General features: G+C 35.6%; 1 protein-coding gene across 1 annotated transcript in view; it reads right to left on the bottom strand.

Moving 5' to 3' along the window:
- Window positions 1–7,520: 7,520 nt before the first annotated feature.
- Window positions 7,521–20,420, bottom strand: part of LOC144453584 (neuronal acetylcholine receptor subunit alpha-10-like) — a 28,908-nt gene continuing 16,008 nt past the window's right edge. The window contains exons 2-6 of the mRNA XM_078144906.1: window positions 19,478–19,617; window positions 17,011–17,055; window positions 15,134–15,243; window positions 13,872–14,413; window positions 7,521–8,176 (exon numbers count right to left, since the gene is read on the bottom strand). Coding sequence (XP_078001032.1) covers window positions 7,521–8,176; window positions 13,872–14,413; window positions 15,134–15,243; window positions 17,011–17,055; window positions 19,478–19,617 — 1,493 coding nt within the window. The remainder of the gene's footprint in view (window positions 8,177–13,871; window positions 14,414–15,133; window positions 15,244–17,010; window positions 17,056–19,477; window positions 19,618–20,420) is intronic.

The following is a 20,420-nucleotide window of genomic DNA, read 5'->3' as shown; positions in this document are numbered from 1 at the left end:
TGTTTCCTATGTCCCACCAATCTTGTATTTTTGGAAAGTTTGTCTTTTTATTTTTTCCGTTGGGTCCATATTAAACTCTTCGATGAGTTCACACATTTTTTTGTCTTCAAGAAGTTCCGTGTTTTACCACCAGATAGGGGAGGTGTTTTTTTTTATTTTCACCAAAGAGTGATCTAGCTGTGAAGGCTTGTGATCCTGTGTAAATTTTTGCAGTATGTATACGTGTGGCCAGGTGTTTAGGTATGTACATTTTGTCAAGTCTAGCAGCTGTAGTGTTGTGGTCATTCTGCCTTGTGTATTGTTTTATGTTGCCATGGTGATACAGATGCAGAATTGTGTTAAGGCTGAGTGAAGTAAGAATGTCTTGTTCTTGTTGGCTTGTACGGTCAATTTTTGGCTCTGTCGTACAATTGAAGTCACCTCCAAGAATTATTGGGTCATCATTCAAGTCATTTAAGAATTGTTTTAATTTCAGGAAGACTTGTAGTCTTTCGTTACCATTGTTAGGTGCATACATATTAATACAGTGAATTGGATCACCATTGACTCGTACATGAGCGTGCAAGAGTCTACTATTTATGACTTCATCTGTTGATAAGATTTCAGTATTGCTGTTAGGTGTAAGCAGAATTGCAATTATACCAGCTCGCCATTAAGATTAAAGAAAAGAAGAATATAATGCATTGTCGTTCCATGATAACCCAGAAAATTGGAAGAGGTTTATGGAGATTTCTTTGTTGTCAGGTTGCTTACTTTGACGTGTTTACTTTTTATCTTATATACTCTTGCTTTCTCTGCGGTTGTAAGAGATTCGTTCATGCGGTAGTGTTTTAAACAGTAGATGAGTTTCTTTAAATCAGTACAGAACTCAGCACACCTTTCAATGATTTTCTTCGAGTGCATGGTATCCAGTAGGAATGTTATTATCGATTCTGTGTTGTGAGCTGTTATCACCAGTCACTGATAGCTCTGACACGTCAGACATGGTGGATTCAGTGTTATCGCCATCCTGTGTAGGTTCAGCATCTTGTGTGTCAGTACAAGGTGCGGAAAGTATGAAGAGGTCTTGAGATTGTTCGAATGGGGTGTCAACATTTGGATAGAGTTCCGCAGCGCATGGAATTGAAGAGTCGGAAAGATCGAGAGAGAGAAAGACTGGGGTTGAGAAGGATTTGAGCTTGAAAAGGAAGAGGGAGAGGTGGGGAGGGATGGAGGTGATGGCAAAGTTGAAAGAGGGGTTCGTACCCTCTCTTCATCGGGTGTAAATTGTTGTTTGCATTTGCAGTGATCATTTCAATTTCATTGGTGCGTTTATTGTCATTTATAACGTGGTGTAAGTCGGTGGTGTCTTCTGCCATTTCATAGTTATCTGATGGGGTATTTTCTGTTTTGTTTTGAGAGTCAGTTATAGCGTTGGTGTCTTGGTCATTACAGTTTGATATATTTTCCGTAGTTTTTCCGTGTGTGTCGTTTCTGTCAGATGTTGTTTCGTTGCTGTCGTTTAACAGAGCGTCGTCTTTAGTGCCCTGAATAGTATCAATGTCTTGGTTTACAGTTTGGCCATTGTCACCTGTGTCAACACGCGTTTTTGTGTTGTTGTTTTGGTTTTTGTTTGTTTGTTTGGTTGGTTTTTTGTTTGTTTGTTTGTTTGTTTGTTTGTTTTGTTTTGGGTTTTTTTTTTGGTGTGTTTTTTTTTTGTTTTTTTTTTGGGGGGGGGGGGTTGTTATTGGTAACATTTGTGTTTTGAGGGTCATCTGTGGCATGTGGTGTGTGTTATGCTATTATTACTACTGATCTTCGCACACAGCTGATAGACCAAGTAATAACACCCGAATAACTCTCATATCTCATATCTGACTCAACTTCTGTATGTACGTACCAGGATCACACTTGAACTTTAAAGGGAATTAGCTCAGACTACACACAGTGTTTAAAGATCTACACTGGAAATCAAGGCAAACACCCAGCATAGTGCCTCGTTCATTGACTTCCCGCGAAGCCAAGTCCTCTTGCCAAATCTGAGCTGAAGTGCCTGTCTCAGTGTGCTTTATTGTGACGTCCTTAAAGTCTAAATATACATAACGCATGGCCAATGGCCAAATAATTAATGCACTCCATATATAGTTTTCATGGGCGTTATAATACCCTAAAAGTAAATTTAAAACATTGATGAATGATCACTATGAATCCTAGATATTTATGAAATGCAGACTGTCGTCTCATGTATTCGAGTATGCTTGGAATCCTGTGTGGTCTAAATCCAATATCCTTGAGACAGTCTATTGACCTTTCAGTCAAACTAGGCCATGCGATGTTGTTAAAATATTCAGTTTACTGAAAATATAAATATGTCATCTGTGACACTATTTGCTTGTATTCTGTCTGTGGTATTTTGCGTTTGTTTCTGTCACTTGTTGTTCATTGTTGGTAATTTTGTGGAGTTTGAGTGTTATTACCCGGACTTTTGGTTTCCTTTGCTTGTGTATCAGTATTTTGGGGGCAGTTGCATTGTATATGACCTGATGCTCCACATTTCAAGCATTTAAATTCATCTGTTGAAATATATATACGGTAAACCTTATTGTCATGGGTAACATGTAAATGGCCTTCGAGTTCGTCTTTGTTATGGAGAAGTATGTATATTTGTCTCCTGAATGACTGTACGTGTTTCAATTCTTGTTTCTTGCAACCTAAAGGAATGGTTTTCATTTCACTAACCATCTTTCCACACGGGGAAAGTTCTCCTTTTAGTGTATCATTAGGTATAAATGGGGGTACACCCGATAATATGACCTTTGTTGCCATTGCCTCAACATTTGCCCATGTGCCGTCGATAGTCAATCCACGCAAGACCATCGTAGCGACCCATGTAACAGATCCAAAATAAACAAAGACATTTCCGTTTGCTCTGAAAGCAGCAATAATATTCCTGGGTCCTATAATCTCTACTATTTTCTCAACGTATGTTTCGACCTTAATTCCATCTATGGGTGAACACTTAATCCCATGTTTCCGAGACAAGCTGGCTGTGGTGTCTCAAGTTTGGTTTGATGGCCAGGTGGCCATCTTTGTTTCACCAACCAAAGTGTTCAAAATTCAGAGAAAAAACAGAGAAATAAGAAACAAATTGACTTACATTTCGAAAAGCAATACCTTTACGAAGGTAGAAAAGTGAAGCGGATAGATGGTTGTAACGATGATAGTAGTGGTAGTGGTGGTGGTGGTGGTAGTAGTAGTAGTAGTAGTAGTAGTAGTAGTAGTAGTAGTAGTAGTAGTAGCGCAGCAGCGATGGCAGTTGTCGCAATGCTGACTAAATTCTGAAAAGTGAATGAAGAACCGAGTCCCTTCACTTCATTATAACATTAGTGCGTGTGCAACATAAATTTTGAAAATATTTTTAGTTCAAAATCGTCATCAAAATAGAAATAAGTTAGTGGGTCTTTGCATATAATACATAAATAATCTCCCGGTATTTCTCATTCGTGCTACGTCATCTCAGACTCATGATTTCCCTATGTCTGCATCCCTCCTCTCATATCGGCTCAGAGAGATACAGCGGACACGATGGGAATCATTCGTCATCGATGACGTAGCACTCACTCGAAATACAATGAGATTAAATATATTATTTTATTATTCTTGTCGTTAGGAGTGTATGTAAAATTCTAATTAGGTCATAGTCACTCACCGCAAAATATATTTCGCAAAATTAATGCCCTTGGTTATTAGAGGTCGTTTATTTTCAACTGACAGGCGGGGTTTGTGTTTTTGGTGGGGGACCATTTTGAATATGACAACCGACTTGAAGTGTGGGTTCGTTCAATTTAGAAGAAAACACCACACGAAATGGGAGGGGGGCCTAACTTTGGAAAACAATGACAACAACAACAACAACAACAACAACAACGACAACAACAACAACATCAATGTATTTGTCATTTTGGTGTCATGAAACCCCAGGGTGGGAGGGGTGTAACTGCCTATAAAATGGTACGGGGGGGGGGGGTCCTCTGAGATCTCCAAACTCATAATGACTGGTATCATACGAAAGAAGAGACCGTTTCACATACATATTGTATAGCACAAAATGTATACTATGGCTTGCTTTGAAGTGTCCTTTTTGCAAGAACATTACACATTGTGGTATTATAGTGATGTTTTCATCTTCAAAAATAAAAATAAAACAGTAACAATGGAAAGTAAGCAGTGAAAGTAGAATAGAAGTTTGAGGGGGCCAAGTAAAGGTGGGTACGGGATGGGGTTCCCCTCTCGACCCTGGAGATGTTTGAAATTAAAGGACTAGAAGAATACTCTCTGATACTATTTCAACATTGTCTTGGTGGTAACATACAAGGGAGCAGTGTACGTGGGGTGGGGGGCGGGGGATGGGGGTACAAGTGCATCATACAGACATACTCTGGTATATTCTGCGTTTTTAGATTCAGGTAGGAGAAACATTCGAAATCGTGTAATATATTTCTTTAGGAAAATAGCAATCCAAGAAACACCACGCATCCCTGTTATGCACTATTCTGATATTTCAGTGTTAGCTATCAGCATTGATATCATGTAGATGTGTCCTCTAATTGACCGTTAAGTACCTCCATAATTAAAGGTAGTTAAATCTTGTTCCGGAACAAGCAAATCAGCAATTAATATGTTCACTAACCATCTAATATATCCAACGTTCGGCGTGTGGTAAAATAAATAACTCACAAGACACCAGTGATTATTAACCAGTAATCAGACCGTTTGGAATTTATTCACTAAATGGACCAATCATCGAACAGATTTTGCAATGTCACATAATTCATGTTATGTACACTAATAACCCATACCACGTAACTGTACACGACGAGGAAATTAGTATTACACGACGTGTAAAAAATATAATGACCTCAGCTTATGTCAGGCCACCAGGCATTTATTAACTTCACATTTTGTTTAGTAAAGTAAAACCGGAAATCAAGACTAGTTTTAAAGTTTCTTTGCTGAATTCAAAAAAGAGTACTTATTAAAGGAGACACATACGTACATATGAAGATAATATAAAATCACTTGTACATTACATCACTTATGTAAACACATCTTACATGCATACGTTCTGAGGTACCCCTCTACTGTCAATGGTTTGTTTAACAGACTAAAAACCCTTAAATATACATATATGTATATCTTACACAAGCCAGAATTTACACCCTGGTCGTTCTACGTCATGACAACAAGCGTCTACGTCACTGGTTTTAGGTTGCTCAAAATGTGAGTCAAAATCTTCGCAATTGGAATATTTTTTAAACTGATACTTAATATATTACGCTTCCGGAGATAAGGTTACAATCCCCAATACTTTCCTTAGTTCAGTCTGAAAACACTAGTTAAAGACTTTTCATCCCTAAATATATAACCTTCCCTTACGTAAAAATTAGTTTAAAATGGTACAAATCTTGCTTACAGACATGCCTTAATGTTCACACGTTAACTAATACAATGAGTCGTAATGCTTTCACAACTAGGTAATCACACACTCTGGTTTATTAGCTAAACCTATAATGTAAAGTAAACGTCTCCCTATAATAATACCCCATTAGCTGATTAGATAAAGTCATGTAACAGATTGTACATTTCACGTCTAGAGAGATTCAGTACTGTCCAACTTTATAAAACTACACACAGTCCCACTAATACCTCTACTACTAAATACAAGCAATACTGGTCTATTCTGAACATTGTCTGTTATTAGTTTTGAGTTCCAACCACTGTATCAATAAAGTAAAAAAGTAAATAAATGCAAATGTCTATAAGTTCACACACACACACACACACACACACACACACACACACACACACATATATATATATATATATATATATATATATATATATATATATATATATATATATATATATATATATATATATATATATATATATATATATATATATATATATATATATATACCTCTCGGTGAGTATCAATCTGCTAAGACAGTGCTCTATACCGCAGTGGCAGAGCGTAATAGTTTTGGTAGTACTGGAACTCTTTCTTGGGTGTAACTCGGAGTTTCACGCATATTGCGATCATCAGAGTGTCTGATGATCGCAATATGCGTGAAACTCCGAGTTACACCCAAGAAAGAGTTCCAGTACTACCAAAACTATATATATATATATATATATATATATATATATATATATATATATATATATATATATATATATATATATATATATATATATATATATATACACACACACTATGGCAAGCATAGCAGGGCAACAATTCAACATACATTTGCGTCTCTAGCAAGGTTTATCGATGCGACGTATGTTGTCATAGTTGATGAGTTCAGTGAGTACTAAAAACCATCATTTTGTGGAATAGTTTCTTGATTGGTTAGAACCAACTGGTAGGAATGACATATTCTAACTTGGCATATTGTTAACATAGCGACTGTTTGGGAATCGGAATGTATTGTGTCTGCGCAGTTCAGCCTAGTTCGCATGTGTTCAGAATAGTATACAGTATTCCAACCAGCTGGTTCAAACCACTCAGGAAAGTATTCCATCATCGGTTGAGTTTTTTAATGCTCCTGTGTCTACTGAACTTTGTTATGGCAATATGAGACATATCGATAAGAGACGGACACAAATTCGGATGTCCTTGAAATATATCAGTCATGTTGGATTCGTTTAGTACTCAACGATCATTTCATTTATTCTCTGCACACACACACACACACACACACACACACACACACACACACACACACTCATTAAAACTTTGAAATATAGAGGAAATGTAAATTTAATAAAAACTATCGGGAAAAAAGTATATCTGCGAAATTCAAATATTTCTTTTTGGTCTGATTGACTTTAATACCATAATACACAGTGATAGTACATTTTAATATACAAACTTAAATGTTAAATTACGATTCTGATTCTTATTATCTTCCAGCCAGCCAGCTAGCTACATAACGTACAACACAAGCCACTGAACGCCACTATGGTAGTATCGTCAATTAAGATAATGTAACGACTCACATCCCATTGGTATAGTTGAAGCCTGCTTTAAAACCATACTCTCAAAATCCGATAAGTTGTGAGGTAATAATTGCGTAATCTGTTAATCGTTCTCGGTATAAGGCAGGGTCTATTAACAGACCAATTGAGCTGAAAATGTATACCCACAGACTTTGATTAATACAAATATTTGTTTAAATAATTTTTTAACATCTTTACTCGTGACATTTTATGATATGTCTGTGATGGTATCATTGAAAACAGTCTTTCTATTTTGCATGGTATAGGAGGCATGATGTGTTTTCACATTCAATGTGGCCGTTTTGAAGAAATGCAAGATATTAGTGTTAACGTTTGGTCACAGTATCCGATAACTACTCATTGTACAGAAAAACCATAAAGTCTTAAGATATGTTAAGGCGTTTGGACGTTTAAGACACAGTTTTTTCATCTTGGTCATACTATCATCACACACGGAGGATGATGCTTTGTATCCTTCAGAGAGGCATCTGAAGTATTATGCTGACAGTCGTTGAGACAGTGACAATGATGAATATTATTAGGAAAGCACGGTCAATGACCCGTGCCACTTGTTTCCAATCCCTCTGAAGTTCTTCCTCGTGTGCCTGATCGGAGTATTTTTCCACTAGGTCGTCTAACTGAGAAGAGATGTGACGCATTATTTCTAATAATTGTCTGGTACTATCTACACACACGTCAAAACGATGCAACTGGTTGACGCAACAAAGATGGCGATTGTTACCACAGCAACGATGACGCTTCTGCGTTTCCCCATGTGTATCCGTATGGTTGTGATCCTCATCATTGTCAAAGCTAGTTTCCTCAAATTTGTTTGTAAGAGGGCGCCCTCTTGTGAGCAATGACATAGTATCGAGAGACCGTAGAGAAAATTCTCCGTTGTTATGTCGTTTGACTGCTACGGGGTTGTATTTCACATGTCCCCGCTTTTTCTTCAAGAATGGGGATGGCTCAGTGGCAACAAGCATAGCCTTACCTAGCCATCCAAACGCTGCTCGTCGTAACCAAGGTGGGACCTCGTGCCAACCTGGATTCCGATGGTAGAAATTTAAGACGACCACAGTCATTGCTGTTGACATGGAAACCAATATCATGGTAATAACGTAATATTGAACTGAAAACGAACAAACATGACAAACGTGATAGCAACTTAAAGAATGTAGCAATAATTAATCATTTTCTCCTTTTTTCAAATAAAATTTATCATACACTTGAGCAACATACATTATATTATATCTATAGTAACATTACTTATGCCATTTATATTTTCACTTAAATCCAATGGGGGGGGGGGTTGCGAGCATTGTATATACTAGTCTCTGTCCTCAACATTATCAAAAACCTGGAATTGGAAACCCACTTCGAATTCGGGGATCGGACACACAGGATTACAAGAAACTGCGGCAAGCAACTAAATGTTTGTAAGTTACTTTAATAGTATTACTCTTATTACTAGGTGTAGTCTTTACAGTGCATAAGTCGTCCCAATTCATACGCGAGCATCTCGAGGTACCACGTTTTGAAAATCCAGCGAGGTAGCTAGGAAAGTAGAAGATACGTCGTGTCGCTCCCCCCTCCCCGGTGACGAGAGAGATGTTGACCGATGTGTGAGGGCGCCCCGACCCCGCCCTACCTGACAGACACTAATAGTTAGTGTTACCGAGGGACGCCCAGACTAAACTATGTTTCTGAGCAGAAATGCATTCGATTTACGAACGATTTGTTGCCAAAGTGAACTCTAGTGTCACGCAAATAAGTCAACTTCAAACTGCTGGTGATAACTTGGGATAAGTAAGGGTTTACACAGTGATCAGGACTCCACGTATTGTATTTGCCAGCAGACATCACACTTTAACTGACCCCTGTTTGTTTGTATCAGTAAAACAATATATAATATTATACTAGCGATAAAAGATGCGCTCTTATTCATACTCTAGCTAAATAAATTATTTTGTCGATCAAACAACCAACAGTATATTCATTGAAAATTGTTAACGTCCAATAATTGTATTAATCAATTAGAGATCTATTATACCTGTAAGTAGTGTTATAGTCGGGAGTCTATGGTTTTAGTAATAAGTTGAAATCGCGGTTAATTTGGATCGCAGAAGGTGTACAATATAATAATATTATATCAAACAGAAGAGTTCCAGTTACAGCTAGCTAGTACAGCTTTAATTAGATTACCTTCAAGTGTTGTGATTTTGCATTTTCTTAGCATAATCACAGCTAATAGTATGCTCTTTCATTTTGAACTATGACCCCAATACGTTCCAACCGAAAATGACAAGATCGGCGTAATTCTGCATTCAGATCTACAACTTTGCAATATTTGTTAATTGGGTCGGCAGATTATCAAATAAAGTCTATCAAATTTATTCAAAATGTTTCATTAGTGTTCAATCATATCTTTGGATAACCAAATAACCAAATGTACTCCTGTCAAATTCCCATTACGGGAATGTTATTAATGTAATGGACAGTGTGCGAAGAAAGGTGTGTACTCATTACAGTGCTGATCTTATTGTTACTATGGCACTATTCAAAATGTTAGAGTTTAGAAATTCAATTATATCAGTTTCCATAGTAATTTCAATACTTTTTGAAATATACCCATACAACGACTATATCTTCTTCGGGAAAAATGAATAGTGGGATTATGCTAGAAAATTGCAATAACATAGTAGCTGCCGTGGATTGAACAAAAGTGTGTCTGTACATGGCTTATCTATAAATCCCTGATGATAGATAGTTTAGCTTCCGGTGGATTATGACCAAACTATGGATTCGCGTTAGGTTATTTGACCACATGGGCTGATGTATTTGTTCATAAACATGTAGTTATAAAGTTGATTTAAGAAAAGTGTCCACTCGGGTCTTTATTATTATTATTATTATTATTATTATTATTATAATTACGGTATAAGGAACAACTTTATAAAGGAAGGCTCAGACACTACAAATAAGACGTATGTCTAGCTGGCGTATGTGATTAACTAAACAAAGAATACCAAAAAACTACAGCTATATATTAGTGATGCTGCTATGTCCGACTATACAAAGAGTTGATTACACGTGTACACGTATAAAAGTTTCAGAAACTTTATTTCAAGCTATACATGTACGTGGATTGAAAAGAATACAAATGATTACCATACGTGAATTGGCTAGTGGCTTTCCAGGTACGTATCTACATGTTACCTCCCGTAAGGGTACGGGACGTATTAAAAGGGGGATGTCTGTCTGTGTGTCTGTCATGTGTCCGTCTGTGTGTGTGTGTCTGTCTGTCTGTCTGTCTGTCTGTCTGTCTGTCTGTCTGTCTGTGTCACTGTTTTCTTAAAAACGGCGGGCTCAAGTATAATGAAATTTAGTACATATAATGTTTGGGGTAATGGCTAGACCTGATTAGTTTTTGAGCGAGATCTGTTCACGTAAATTTGCATATCAATGAAATCAACTAATTAAGCAATATCTTATGACTGCATACTTCAATTTCAATATAATTTAGTATATTCGTTAAACATAAACATAAATTTGTCCTATAAAATTTGTTGATGCACCTTACAGTGTTAATGAATAATTTGCATAATTAATTATTTTTGGTAATTAGGCTATATTTTAAGAATGCATACTTCATATTCAACATAATTTAGAACATATGTTAACCATAAAAAAAACACATATGTCCTATCAAGTATGTTGATGTACCTTTCAGTGTTAATGAATAATTTGCATAATTAATTATTCTTGGTAATTAGGCTATATCTTATGACTGCATACTTCAACTTAAATACAATTCAGTACATACATTAACCATAACAAATTGTGTATGTCCTATAAAGTTAGTTGATGTACCTTACAGTGTTAATGAATAATTTGCATAATTAATGAGTTTCGGTAATTAGGCTATATCTTAAGACTGCATACTTCAATTTCAATATCATTTAGTACATACGTTAACCATAACAAAGCGGGTATGTACTATAACATTTGTTGATATAGCTTACAGTTTTAATGAAAAATTTGCATAATTAATGATTTTAGGTAACTAGGCTGTATCTTAAAAATGCAAGCTTCAAATTTTGTATAATATGGTACATATATCAACCATAATAATACGCACCTGTCCTATGAAGTTTGTTGCTGCAAGTTTTACCTTTAATGAGTATTTTGAATAATGAACGATATTCAGTAATTAAGCACTCTTCAAATTCCGTATAATTTGGCACATACATTAACCTAAGAAAGCACGCTAGTCCAAAAAAAAGCCTGTTACCATACTTTTTTTTAGTTTAATGAGTTATTTGCATAATTAGTGATTCCCTTACAGGGGGCATTCAGTTGAAATCTGTTTTAATTTTATTACTTGAATTGGCATATGGACTATTTAAAGAAGGCAACGCAACGTCTTTCAGTTAGTGTTCTCTATCTTTCTCTCCATCCTCCAGCTCTCCGACTCTCTCCCTGTTCTCTCCCCTCTCTGTCCCCCCCTTCTCTGTTTGTCTGTCTGTCTGTCTGTCTGTCTGTCTGTCTGTCTGTCTGTCTGTCTGTCTGTCTGTCTGACTGACTGGCAGACTGACTGTCTATCTATCTCTGATGACTCTGTATATCTCTCTGTCTCCCTCTGTCTCTGTCTCTGTACATCTGTAGCTGTCTCTCATCACCTAGCTAATAAAGTCAATCAAGAAAATAAATATTGCATTTTTGTAATCGTGAGTTGTAAGCATGAAAACAGTAAATTACCATGGTTATGTTAGAAACGCCGATGTTTGATCAACGAATTATCGCTAGAGTTTAATACTCGGGTGAGGATTGTTGTAATGACATAGGAATGTGAACGCCATCGAGTCGTGATCGAGATACACCTATTAACTGACTCAGTACGAAAGCCGCTATAAACTCAATTAACGATAGCTCCGTTACCGGTCCCCAACTGTTACAACATGTAGGTAACATATATGCATGCCAGTGGGGTTATCCCCGTAGCTATGAGAACAAAGGAAACCTATACAAGTCATGTTATACCACCATCCTTGTCTTTCCTAATTTTAGGCAATTTGTTATCAAAGTACATTCGAGTACAGATATCGTGACATCAACTTGAATAATCATAACTCGTGACATTTTCAAAATAAAAACAACTCCTCCAGACATTTCGTTAGCAATGATTTTCCTTTTCACGAAATACCACAATTTAGCTATTGCTAATCACATACTGAAAAAATTCCATCACAATGTAATATAATCGACAGTGTACAATATAAACACTTACGTCATCGCACGCGTGAAATCAACATCGCCATAGCAACACGTACAAAGACATAATCAGTCTCTCGAAGAATGTTCCCACAAAGGTGATACTTACATCTATGTTTAAAAAATTCGAAAATAGGTAGTTCATGACCCCGTTATAAGAATCCCCTGATGTACAGATATTTCACAAATAATTTGTAGAAGTAGCTCTATGTTGTTAAAGGAATCAGACAATTGTTGAGATGTGATGATATACAACCGTAAGTTTGATACACATAGATGCTGATAGAGCACCATCCTATTTCATGCTGTATGTCGAAGTCAATAATAATCAATTCGTAATATAAAGTAACAAAACAAAATTCCGTGAAACAAAACGCATATTTTTTTAATTGGGTTAAGAATTTTACGTAGCCTGTACAGACGTGCTGTTTCTTAGTGAAAGTAATGATATCACTTCAAATTACACTGAATTACACTTCCTTGGGCAAGAAGTGTGTATTTGGATCTGATTGTGTGTCCATCTTTACATTTTGAAATATGGGAAAACCGTAATTGAAAACACAGTTATAAGTGTCAGGGGAAGTAGAAAGTCATCTGACACCGATATCCAAGGACATTTTCTATAAGAACAGTGCATCTTTTGCTCAGAAGAGACCTCAGCTCAGTCTTTCTAACATAACAATTTTAATAATCATGTCTGAGGCTTTTTGTTGAGTCTGGAGCGTGAATGGTCTACTAGTAAAGGAATTTAATTGCCAATTTGGCCTTACTTAAAAAACTACACTTTGCGAAAAAAGACACCTATTATGCTGAGAGCTGTACTACACGATTCCTTAGTTACTACGTAATCATGTTAGATAGCTATATAGCTCTTCTAGATTCACAAGTCAAGTCCATCGTCGAGCTATCAGTCATTCTTTTTATTAAATTAGTTGTCCAAACCAGGCCTGCATTTCCCCTAATTTAGTTACATTTGAGATCCGTTGACATTTTTAGTGCTACTCAGTGTCTGTCAGTGTTATGTTGGTAACCTCGTTCATTAGTTATATACATAACATTCCTTGACGTCATGGCCTACACAACGACCGCCCCATATAGAGGATAATAACAAAAGTATAACAAAGAAATTCACTCTTATAGGTCAGCAAATAACGATTCCAAGTGAGATCTAAATCTGTTGACTACATTTTATCAATGATAATGATGGAACAGTATATATAGTTAAGTTCTAACCAGTCTAACCCTTCCGAGTTTGAACTATAAAAGTGCCAACTCATTAACATGGTAATTTTTATATAAAATGATAAAATAACATAGAATAAAATATTGTGAATTATATAATAAAAATAATTTTTATTACATACATAATTAATATAAATGTAATATGAGTTATGAATATTCCCAATTTTTAATTTCGATTCTGTGAATGTAAACTTAATGACGTAAATTGCAATCATATTGGTAACAAACATAGTGAATACCAGTAAACAGTAAAAGTATCTATTAGTAATTACAGTAACTATTAGTAAGCAACTAATTATACTTTTTCTTACCTATGAGGGGTATTGTATCCGACGTTGGTGGCATAAACTCTGATGCCAACAGTAGAAATACAGTAAGTGACAACAATATGGTTATATCCAGGGTCACTTTCTCACCAGAATCACATGGCAGGTAGAACCCTAGTAGTGTAACGGCAAATATCAGAGCACAGGGCACAATCAGGTTCAATACATAAAACAGTGGTCTTCGGTGAAGTTCTAAAGTTACGGTAATTTCTGTGAATGGTGTGTTAGGATCGTCTAAGTGATCGTACATTGATGTGTTCCGTGCAATATCTAACGCATCCAGGTCCCATTCTCCGTTATCGACGAAATATGCTGTATCCCCCATGCCGACCTGCATGTCAATGTAATACTGGGGGTACTGCCACGAACCAAAAACGAGGCTGCACTTCTGACGATCGAACGGAAATAATCGAATATCGATTCTGCAAAAGCTATTCATGATTAGGGAGGCACTCCAATCGATATGACCGTCGGCTCGAATCACCATCAACGCCTTTTCCATCAAATTTTCCCATCTTGTATCAGCACTGGAAAAGAATAACGACCAATAGCATTTACAGAACTATAACATCTTCTTGAAAGATATGATAACATAGTTGAATGCAGAATTCGCACTAAAATATATTAATTTCTCCCATCTCATTTATCAAAACAGTGCAATGGTGATGATAAAGTGTTAGCAATATCCAAGAATTTTTCGCAACAAAGTCACGGTTTGTACAGATCTTTTACCAAGTTGTACAACCAGAAGTAGAACTTTTTATAAACAGGGAAGGTAAACACATGATTAATAACACTTGGCACAGCATGTGGAAAGTACAGAGACAAGTATATTACATGCCGTCGTTTGATAAGGACAGTTTTATGGCCACTTTACATTCAAATAGTTCACATGCCTTCACAAACAAATTTGAAGTTCACGTGGCTCTTCATGTACACATAAAGTGACCATAAATCTGTTCTTATCAAACGATGGAATGTAATACAAGTCTCTGCTGTTCCAAAATGCTGTGCAAAGTGTTATTAATCCAATTCATTTGTTAACTTTCCCTTTTTGTAACAAGTTACTCTTGTCACTGCTTGGTTGTCACCGATTGTATATTTGTACACGTTCAGGAATGAGGGTTGTAAAATATTTGTCCGAGGATTTGATATTATGAAATACAAAGCATGTAAATCATATGAAAGAAGCCGATAAAAGATATAATCATAAGGGGTTGTAAATGTTTGATATCAAAACATCTCACTTGTTGTAAAGTGTGATATCCGGAATCCATATATGGGATGTTGGTAACCAAATATGGTCAACACCACCATAATCACTAGCATTCCATCTTAAGAATTCATCCATCCACCACTGTAAGTACAAGAGACAATTAAACAGTCTATAAATTCAGGCGAAAGAATGAAAGGGCTTACAGAACTTTTTAGAGATGCTACTTGCAAATATGGTCAAAGGTTTCGCTCAATTCTTTATTAGTTTTTATTTCATTCAATGCTCGTTTGTTCACAAGTTAACAATGTTATTCTATCAAGTAGTATAAATCACATCCAATCAACACTTTTACATATCTAACTAAATGGTGTTACTAAATCATTGTACCATCACATCCATTCAACACAGTAATAGCTTTTACATATCTAACTAAATGGTGTTACTAAATCATTATACATTTTAGAGTACTGTGGTATAAGCTAAGTTTATAAGATGTTTGACTCGATTGAGACTACTTGCATAATGCCATAATTAATTAATTAGTAGTATAAATGTTAATGCAATGCATACCTTTGATGACAATAAAATCGTATTCTAGCAATGTTAGTACAATTGATAACATAATAGTGTGTGGTTTCCTCGACAATTTATTGTACGTACAATAAATTATGTCATCGTGTACTATTTCTAAATACCAGGATTAAGTTCAGTCAGTATCAAATGATAGTTGAGTATACTTCAGTAAATAGAATACACAAGGCATCGTTTAAACTACAGTTAAAATTATGCCTTATAAATGTATAAACTCTGAATGTGCCCCTTTAATAAGTGGATAAGAAATAAATGGGTTGTCGTCACATTTTACTTTAGACAACATGGGTACGGTAGGTTCCTCTGTATAGTGAAAGGGTGTGATTTCTGTGTTAGTGACAATGTGTTAGTTACGTTACTATTAAACGTTTTCCTTGACGTATACAGATTCCGGGACCGATATATGCCTGTACTTACTTCCTATTTTTTGACAGTTTAGTTACAAATTTCTATATACCAGTATAATTAGATATGAATCATAAAAGCAATATATCAGCCCTTTGGATGGTATACCCTTGTTCTGTCCAGCTGACTCCATCCATACACAAGTTAACTTCTTCTTCATCGGAAACATGCATGTTTGTAACAAATCACTAGTCTTCTTTATAACTGGATCTGACAGAATGATATAAGTAAGATCCAGTTTAAACACTAAAGACGGACAGGTGATTTGTTCGAAACATGTTTGTTTTCCAATTAAAAGTGAAAAAGGAGAACTTGTATACGACTCATAGTAATACCATGCTGATATATGTAATATTATCATAGTTAACCCACCCTATCAACTGATCAGTCCTCGGGGCATACATCCCCAGGAGGGAGTTTGTTGCTTAATTATATAAGAGTATTTGACATGAGTTCAGAAAGTGCTTTGTTAATAACCAAAATAACACACAGCTATATGCTGCTGGTATCAAAATGAATTTACACTGAAAAGACTGATCTAATCTAGAAAAACCCGTTGACTCTCGTTTCTTTTTTTGAACATGACAAACATATCAAAATCACCGTTCAATGGAATTACTCATTTGTTTCATCTCTCTTAAATGAAACTTTTGATAAACATGAAAGTTTGGTGAACTTCCATGAATTTGAGCTTATATAAGCATGGTATGCCTGGCAGGTACAGCTATAATATGCAGTGCAGATCTACGTTTAGAAAACCTTTAGAAAGGACATTGCACTACCATCCATATCTTAGGGAGGAAGTAAATCTAACACCAGGTGTGAAAGATATTATATGTCTTCCCATCACATCTATGCCTTCTAAAAACAACTCTTTCTATGTGATTGCATTCATCTGTGTCAATGACGTACCATAGTAATCCATGCGTTAACTGTTATTCTCTGCTGTCGTTCGTCCTGAAAATAACCAAAATAATATTTCCGATTGTATATTTAAAAACAGACAATGACGATGCTTGCCCTATTAAGTGGTGCAATTTAATTTCGACAGCAAAAAACACGACAGTATGGTTTGTTCAAACTCCATTCCAACTTACATCAACGCCTGACGCACGCACTTAATTAAAATGCAACACTTATCGGTTACATCATGTTTTGACATCGCAATGGCTTCCATCCATATCAGAGTCTATTTCCTGTCTCTATCAAATTTACGCTGCATTGCAACAAACAACAAGCGACCTATCGGTCCGAATAGCTCCGTTGGTTTTTTTTTAAATTTTATTTTTTATTTTGGTGACATGTAGAAGTGGTTCGGTTCTTCAGCTCTTCACTGTGCAGTTTTGTTTTAGCGATGTAATAAAGTGGTTAGTGGTTTCATATGATGTCTCACTATAAAACACATTTTACACAGAAGTTGGTAATGTATTGTACTTTTATACCATAGTCACCATTTTATAACAAAAATCTACTGTTATGAAAAATTGCACAAAATCTCAGAAAAAAATGACTGGGATATGCACACAAGAAAAAGAAAAAAAAGAGGATTTTGAGGTTGGCTATAAATAATTCCAGTGTCTTACAGCTTTAACCCTGGAAAATTTTAATGATGAATGAAATAAACTAGGGATCTAAAATAATTTTGAGGCAATTTGAATTTCAATTTTCTAACAAATTTACCAAGTCAACAACATTCAACATGTACTAGTTGTAGTAGATATATATAGGGAAGAAATGTATTAATAGCCATCTTAGTTTCCGTGCGGCGACAATCCCAAGTACCCGGAAGAGAGTCATTCTCAGCCATACGTTACAGTGGTAACACTCGTTCATGTTCGATTACCTTTCATAAAGAAAACACAACAAAATGGTTGAAGTGATCTTTTTTATTATTTCTTGTCATCACAACAACAAAATCTGCGTGATCAAAAGTGTTGTAAACTAAACCAGAAAGAATTATCGGACTGGCTAAACTTCCCGATGAACTGGAGTAAGGTCCAAGTCCAAGTAAGCCTCGATAGTACTATTATTAAATCAGTCGTTTTCTACCGAAAATTCTTGAATGGAGCGTTACACAACGATCCTACTAAATTTACTTGCCATAGTTATTTAAAACACATAAAAATCCACCTTTTCGTGAAATTTGTAAAACTTTCCGGTCCTTAAAGTAAACTACTAGGGTAGTAGTATGAGCGAAAAACCGGGCCGAGGTTTTAGGGCCTAGGCCCTCAAGTATGTGTCCCGAATTCGTCGGAAAATTGGTATTCCTAAATGTAATTCCAAAATTTATGTTCCTGGTACAAAAAAAGAGATGTCAGTTGAGGTTTAGGCGTTTACAGTATCTAAAATGGTGGACTCTAGTGGAAGTTATGGCGAGTTGAAAATACCAAAAAATAAGGCCCATGAGCAGCCATTCAAAGTGTAATACTAGTCTCAAACTGAAGGATAGAGTATGCAAATGAGGATGCTGCGGACTGGCTGATTATGTAGAAGGGGTGCAGAATTTGGATTTGAAGTTTACAACCCTGTTTCGAACAAACGCTTGTCATTTGGGTGCCCAATGCGTAGAATTATGACTATAGCACATATTACATTGCTTGTTTGACGTCAATAGTGTCTTTTGAAAAGTGGCAGTTTACTTAAAGTCTCATCGACTGATTTCCAATATGGCGGCGGTCATAATGCTCATTAACATATTCATTTTTTTTTTCAAATTACAAAAAAAATCATAAAAAATAAAAATGAAGACGTGCTGACTTGAAATTAACAAATCTAAGTAAGCTACCCTCTGTGCATCAACACACCAGATATCAAAGCAATCTGATAAGTAGTAATCGAGGAGATGATGAAAATGGCACAGATCAACTTGGCATGAACAAATCTGAATAGCCTCCCCCAAGGGAACATGCACACCAAACATCGAAGAAATCTGACTGTCACTTTCGGAGAAGATGATGAAAATATAAAAGTTTGACGGACACCAATGATTCCACCTATACATATACCTTAATACAACCTATACCTAAAGCTACGCTTTCAGCTTTCGCTGACAGCGGAGCTAAAAAGTATGGTGTTGTATCTTTTAACCCTTAATGCATGTGTCGTGCACATATCTACCATATTGACATCATTTGACTCTTAAGCGTGGGTTTGTACTATTAACACATGTAAGTGTTCTGCCTTGCTGTATACATATAACAATATTAACAAACAGTACAATTTAATGTTTATATAAATTTAAAATACACAAAGCTGAACACCAATTTACTTGCGTCTATATTAACCTATCAATGTTGTAATACAAAATGGAAAGTTCAAAGGTAAAATATTACTCAATCTAAAAATCAAATTTGTAGGAATTCTTTAATTTACTCTTTACCATGTCGATAACCTGTGCCGGCCACGCACTTAATTCCACGGTTGTGGTTGTATTCATCACATACACAGGTCGTACGTGAACATTATAGTGCTCGAATAACTTGTCCATTAACCTTTTCTGATCCTTTGTCGATAATACAACTAGAAAAAAAATGAGAGAGGATATTAAATTTCAACATGAGATTAAACAGAATTTGAATTAGGTATCACAGCCTTGCAGAAAAATAACATTTACTGGAACTTGGGGTCAGGGGTCAGGGATATAGAAAAGTAGATTTGATAAATTGGAGAAAGGGTATTAAAATAATTGTCAATAATCCGTATTTTCTCTATTTTATTAAGATTTTTCAAACCCCAGCAAAAATAAATTGAATTTGATTATTTCTTTTTTAGCATATGGGCGTCGCGAAATGCTTCCTTATTAACTATAATACTAGTTAGATGCCTAGTATGTGGGGTATACATAACAATATATTGCACTTAATCGATAAGATTAGAAAACGTGATTTGGAATTGAGATCTAGAAGTTTAATACATTGCTGGTTTAAAAGAGCGATTTCAAAAGGAAATTATAATTCTGTTCTGCAGAAAAAAAAGATAAAAAGTGTCAACGTCAGACTAACGAACAACTTTTTATTGTATGATGGTACCCCCCCCCACCACCACACACACACATACATACATACATACATACATACATACATACATACATACATACATTCATATAGAGAGAGCCACACACAAATTTACATATTTACAAACACACACACACACACACACACATATATATATATATATATATATATATATATATATATATATATATATATATATATATATATATATATATATATATATATATATATATATATATATATATATATATATATATATATATACGTAACTGTAATTTAATACCAGGGTGAATACAATGATGACCACAA

The sequence above is a fragment of the Glandiceps talaboti genome, chromosome 2 (genome assembly GCF_964340395.1).
Source record: "Glandiceps talaboti chromosome 2, keGlaTala1.1, whole genome shotgun sequence".
Lineage (NCBI taxonomy): Eukaryota > Metazoa > Hemichordata > Enteropneusta > Spengelidae > Glandiceps > Glandiceps talaboti.
Note: the sequence above shows the minus strand (reverse complement) of the source record. Positions and strands in the feature narration are given on the sequence as shown.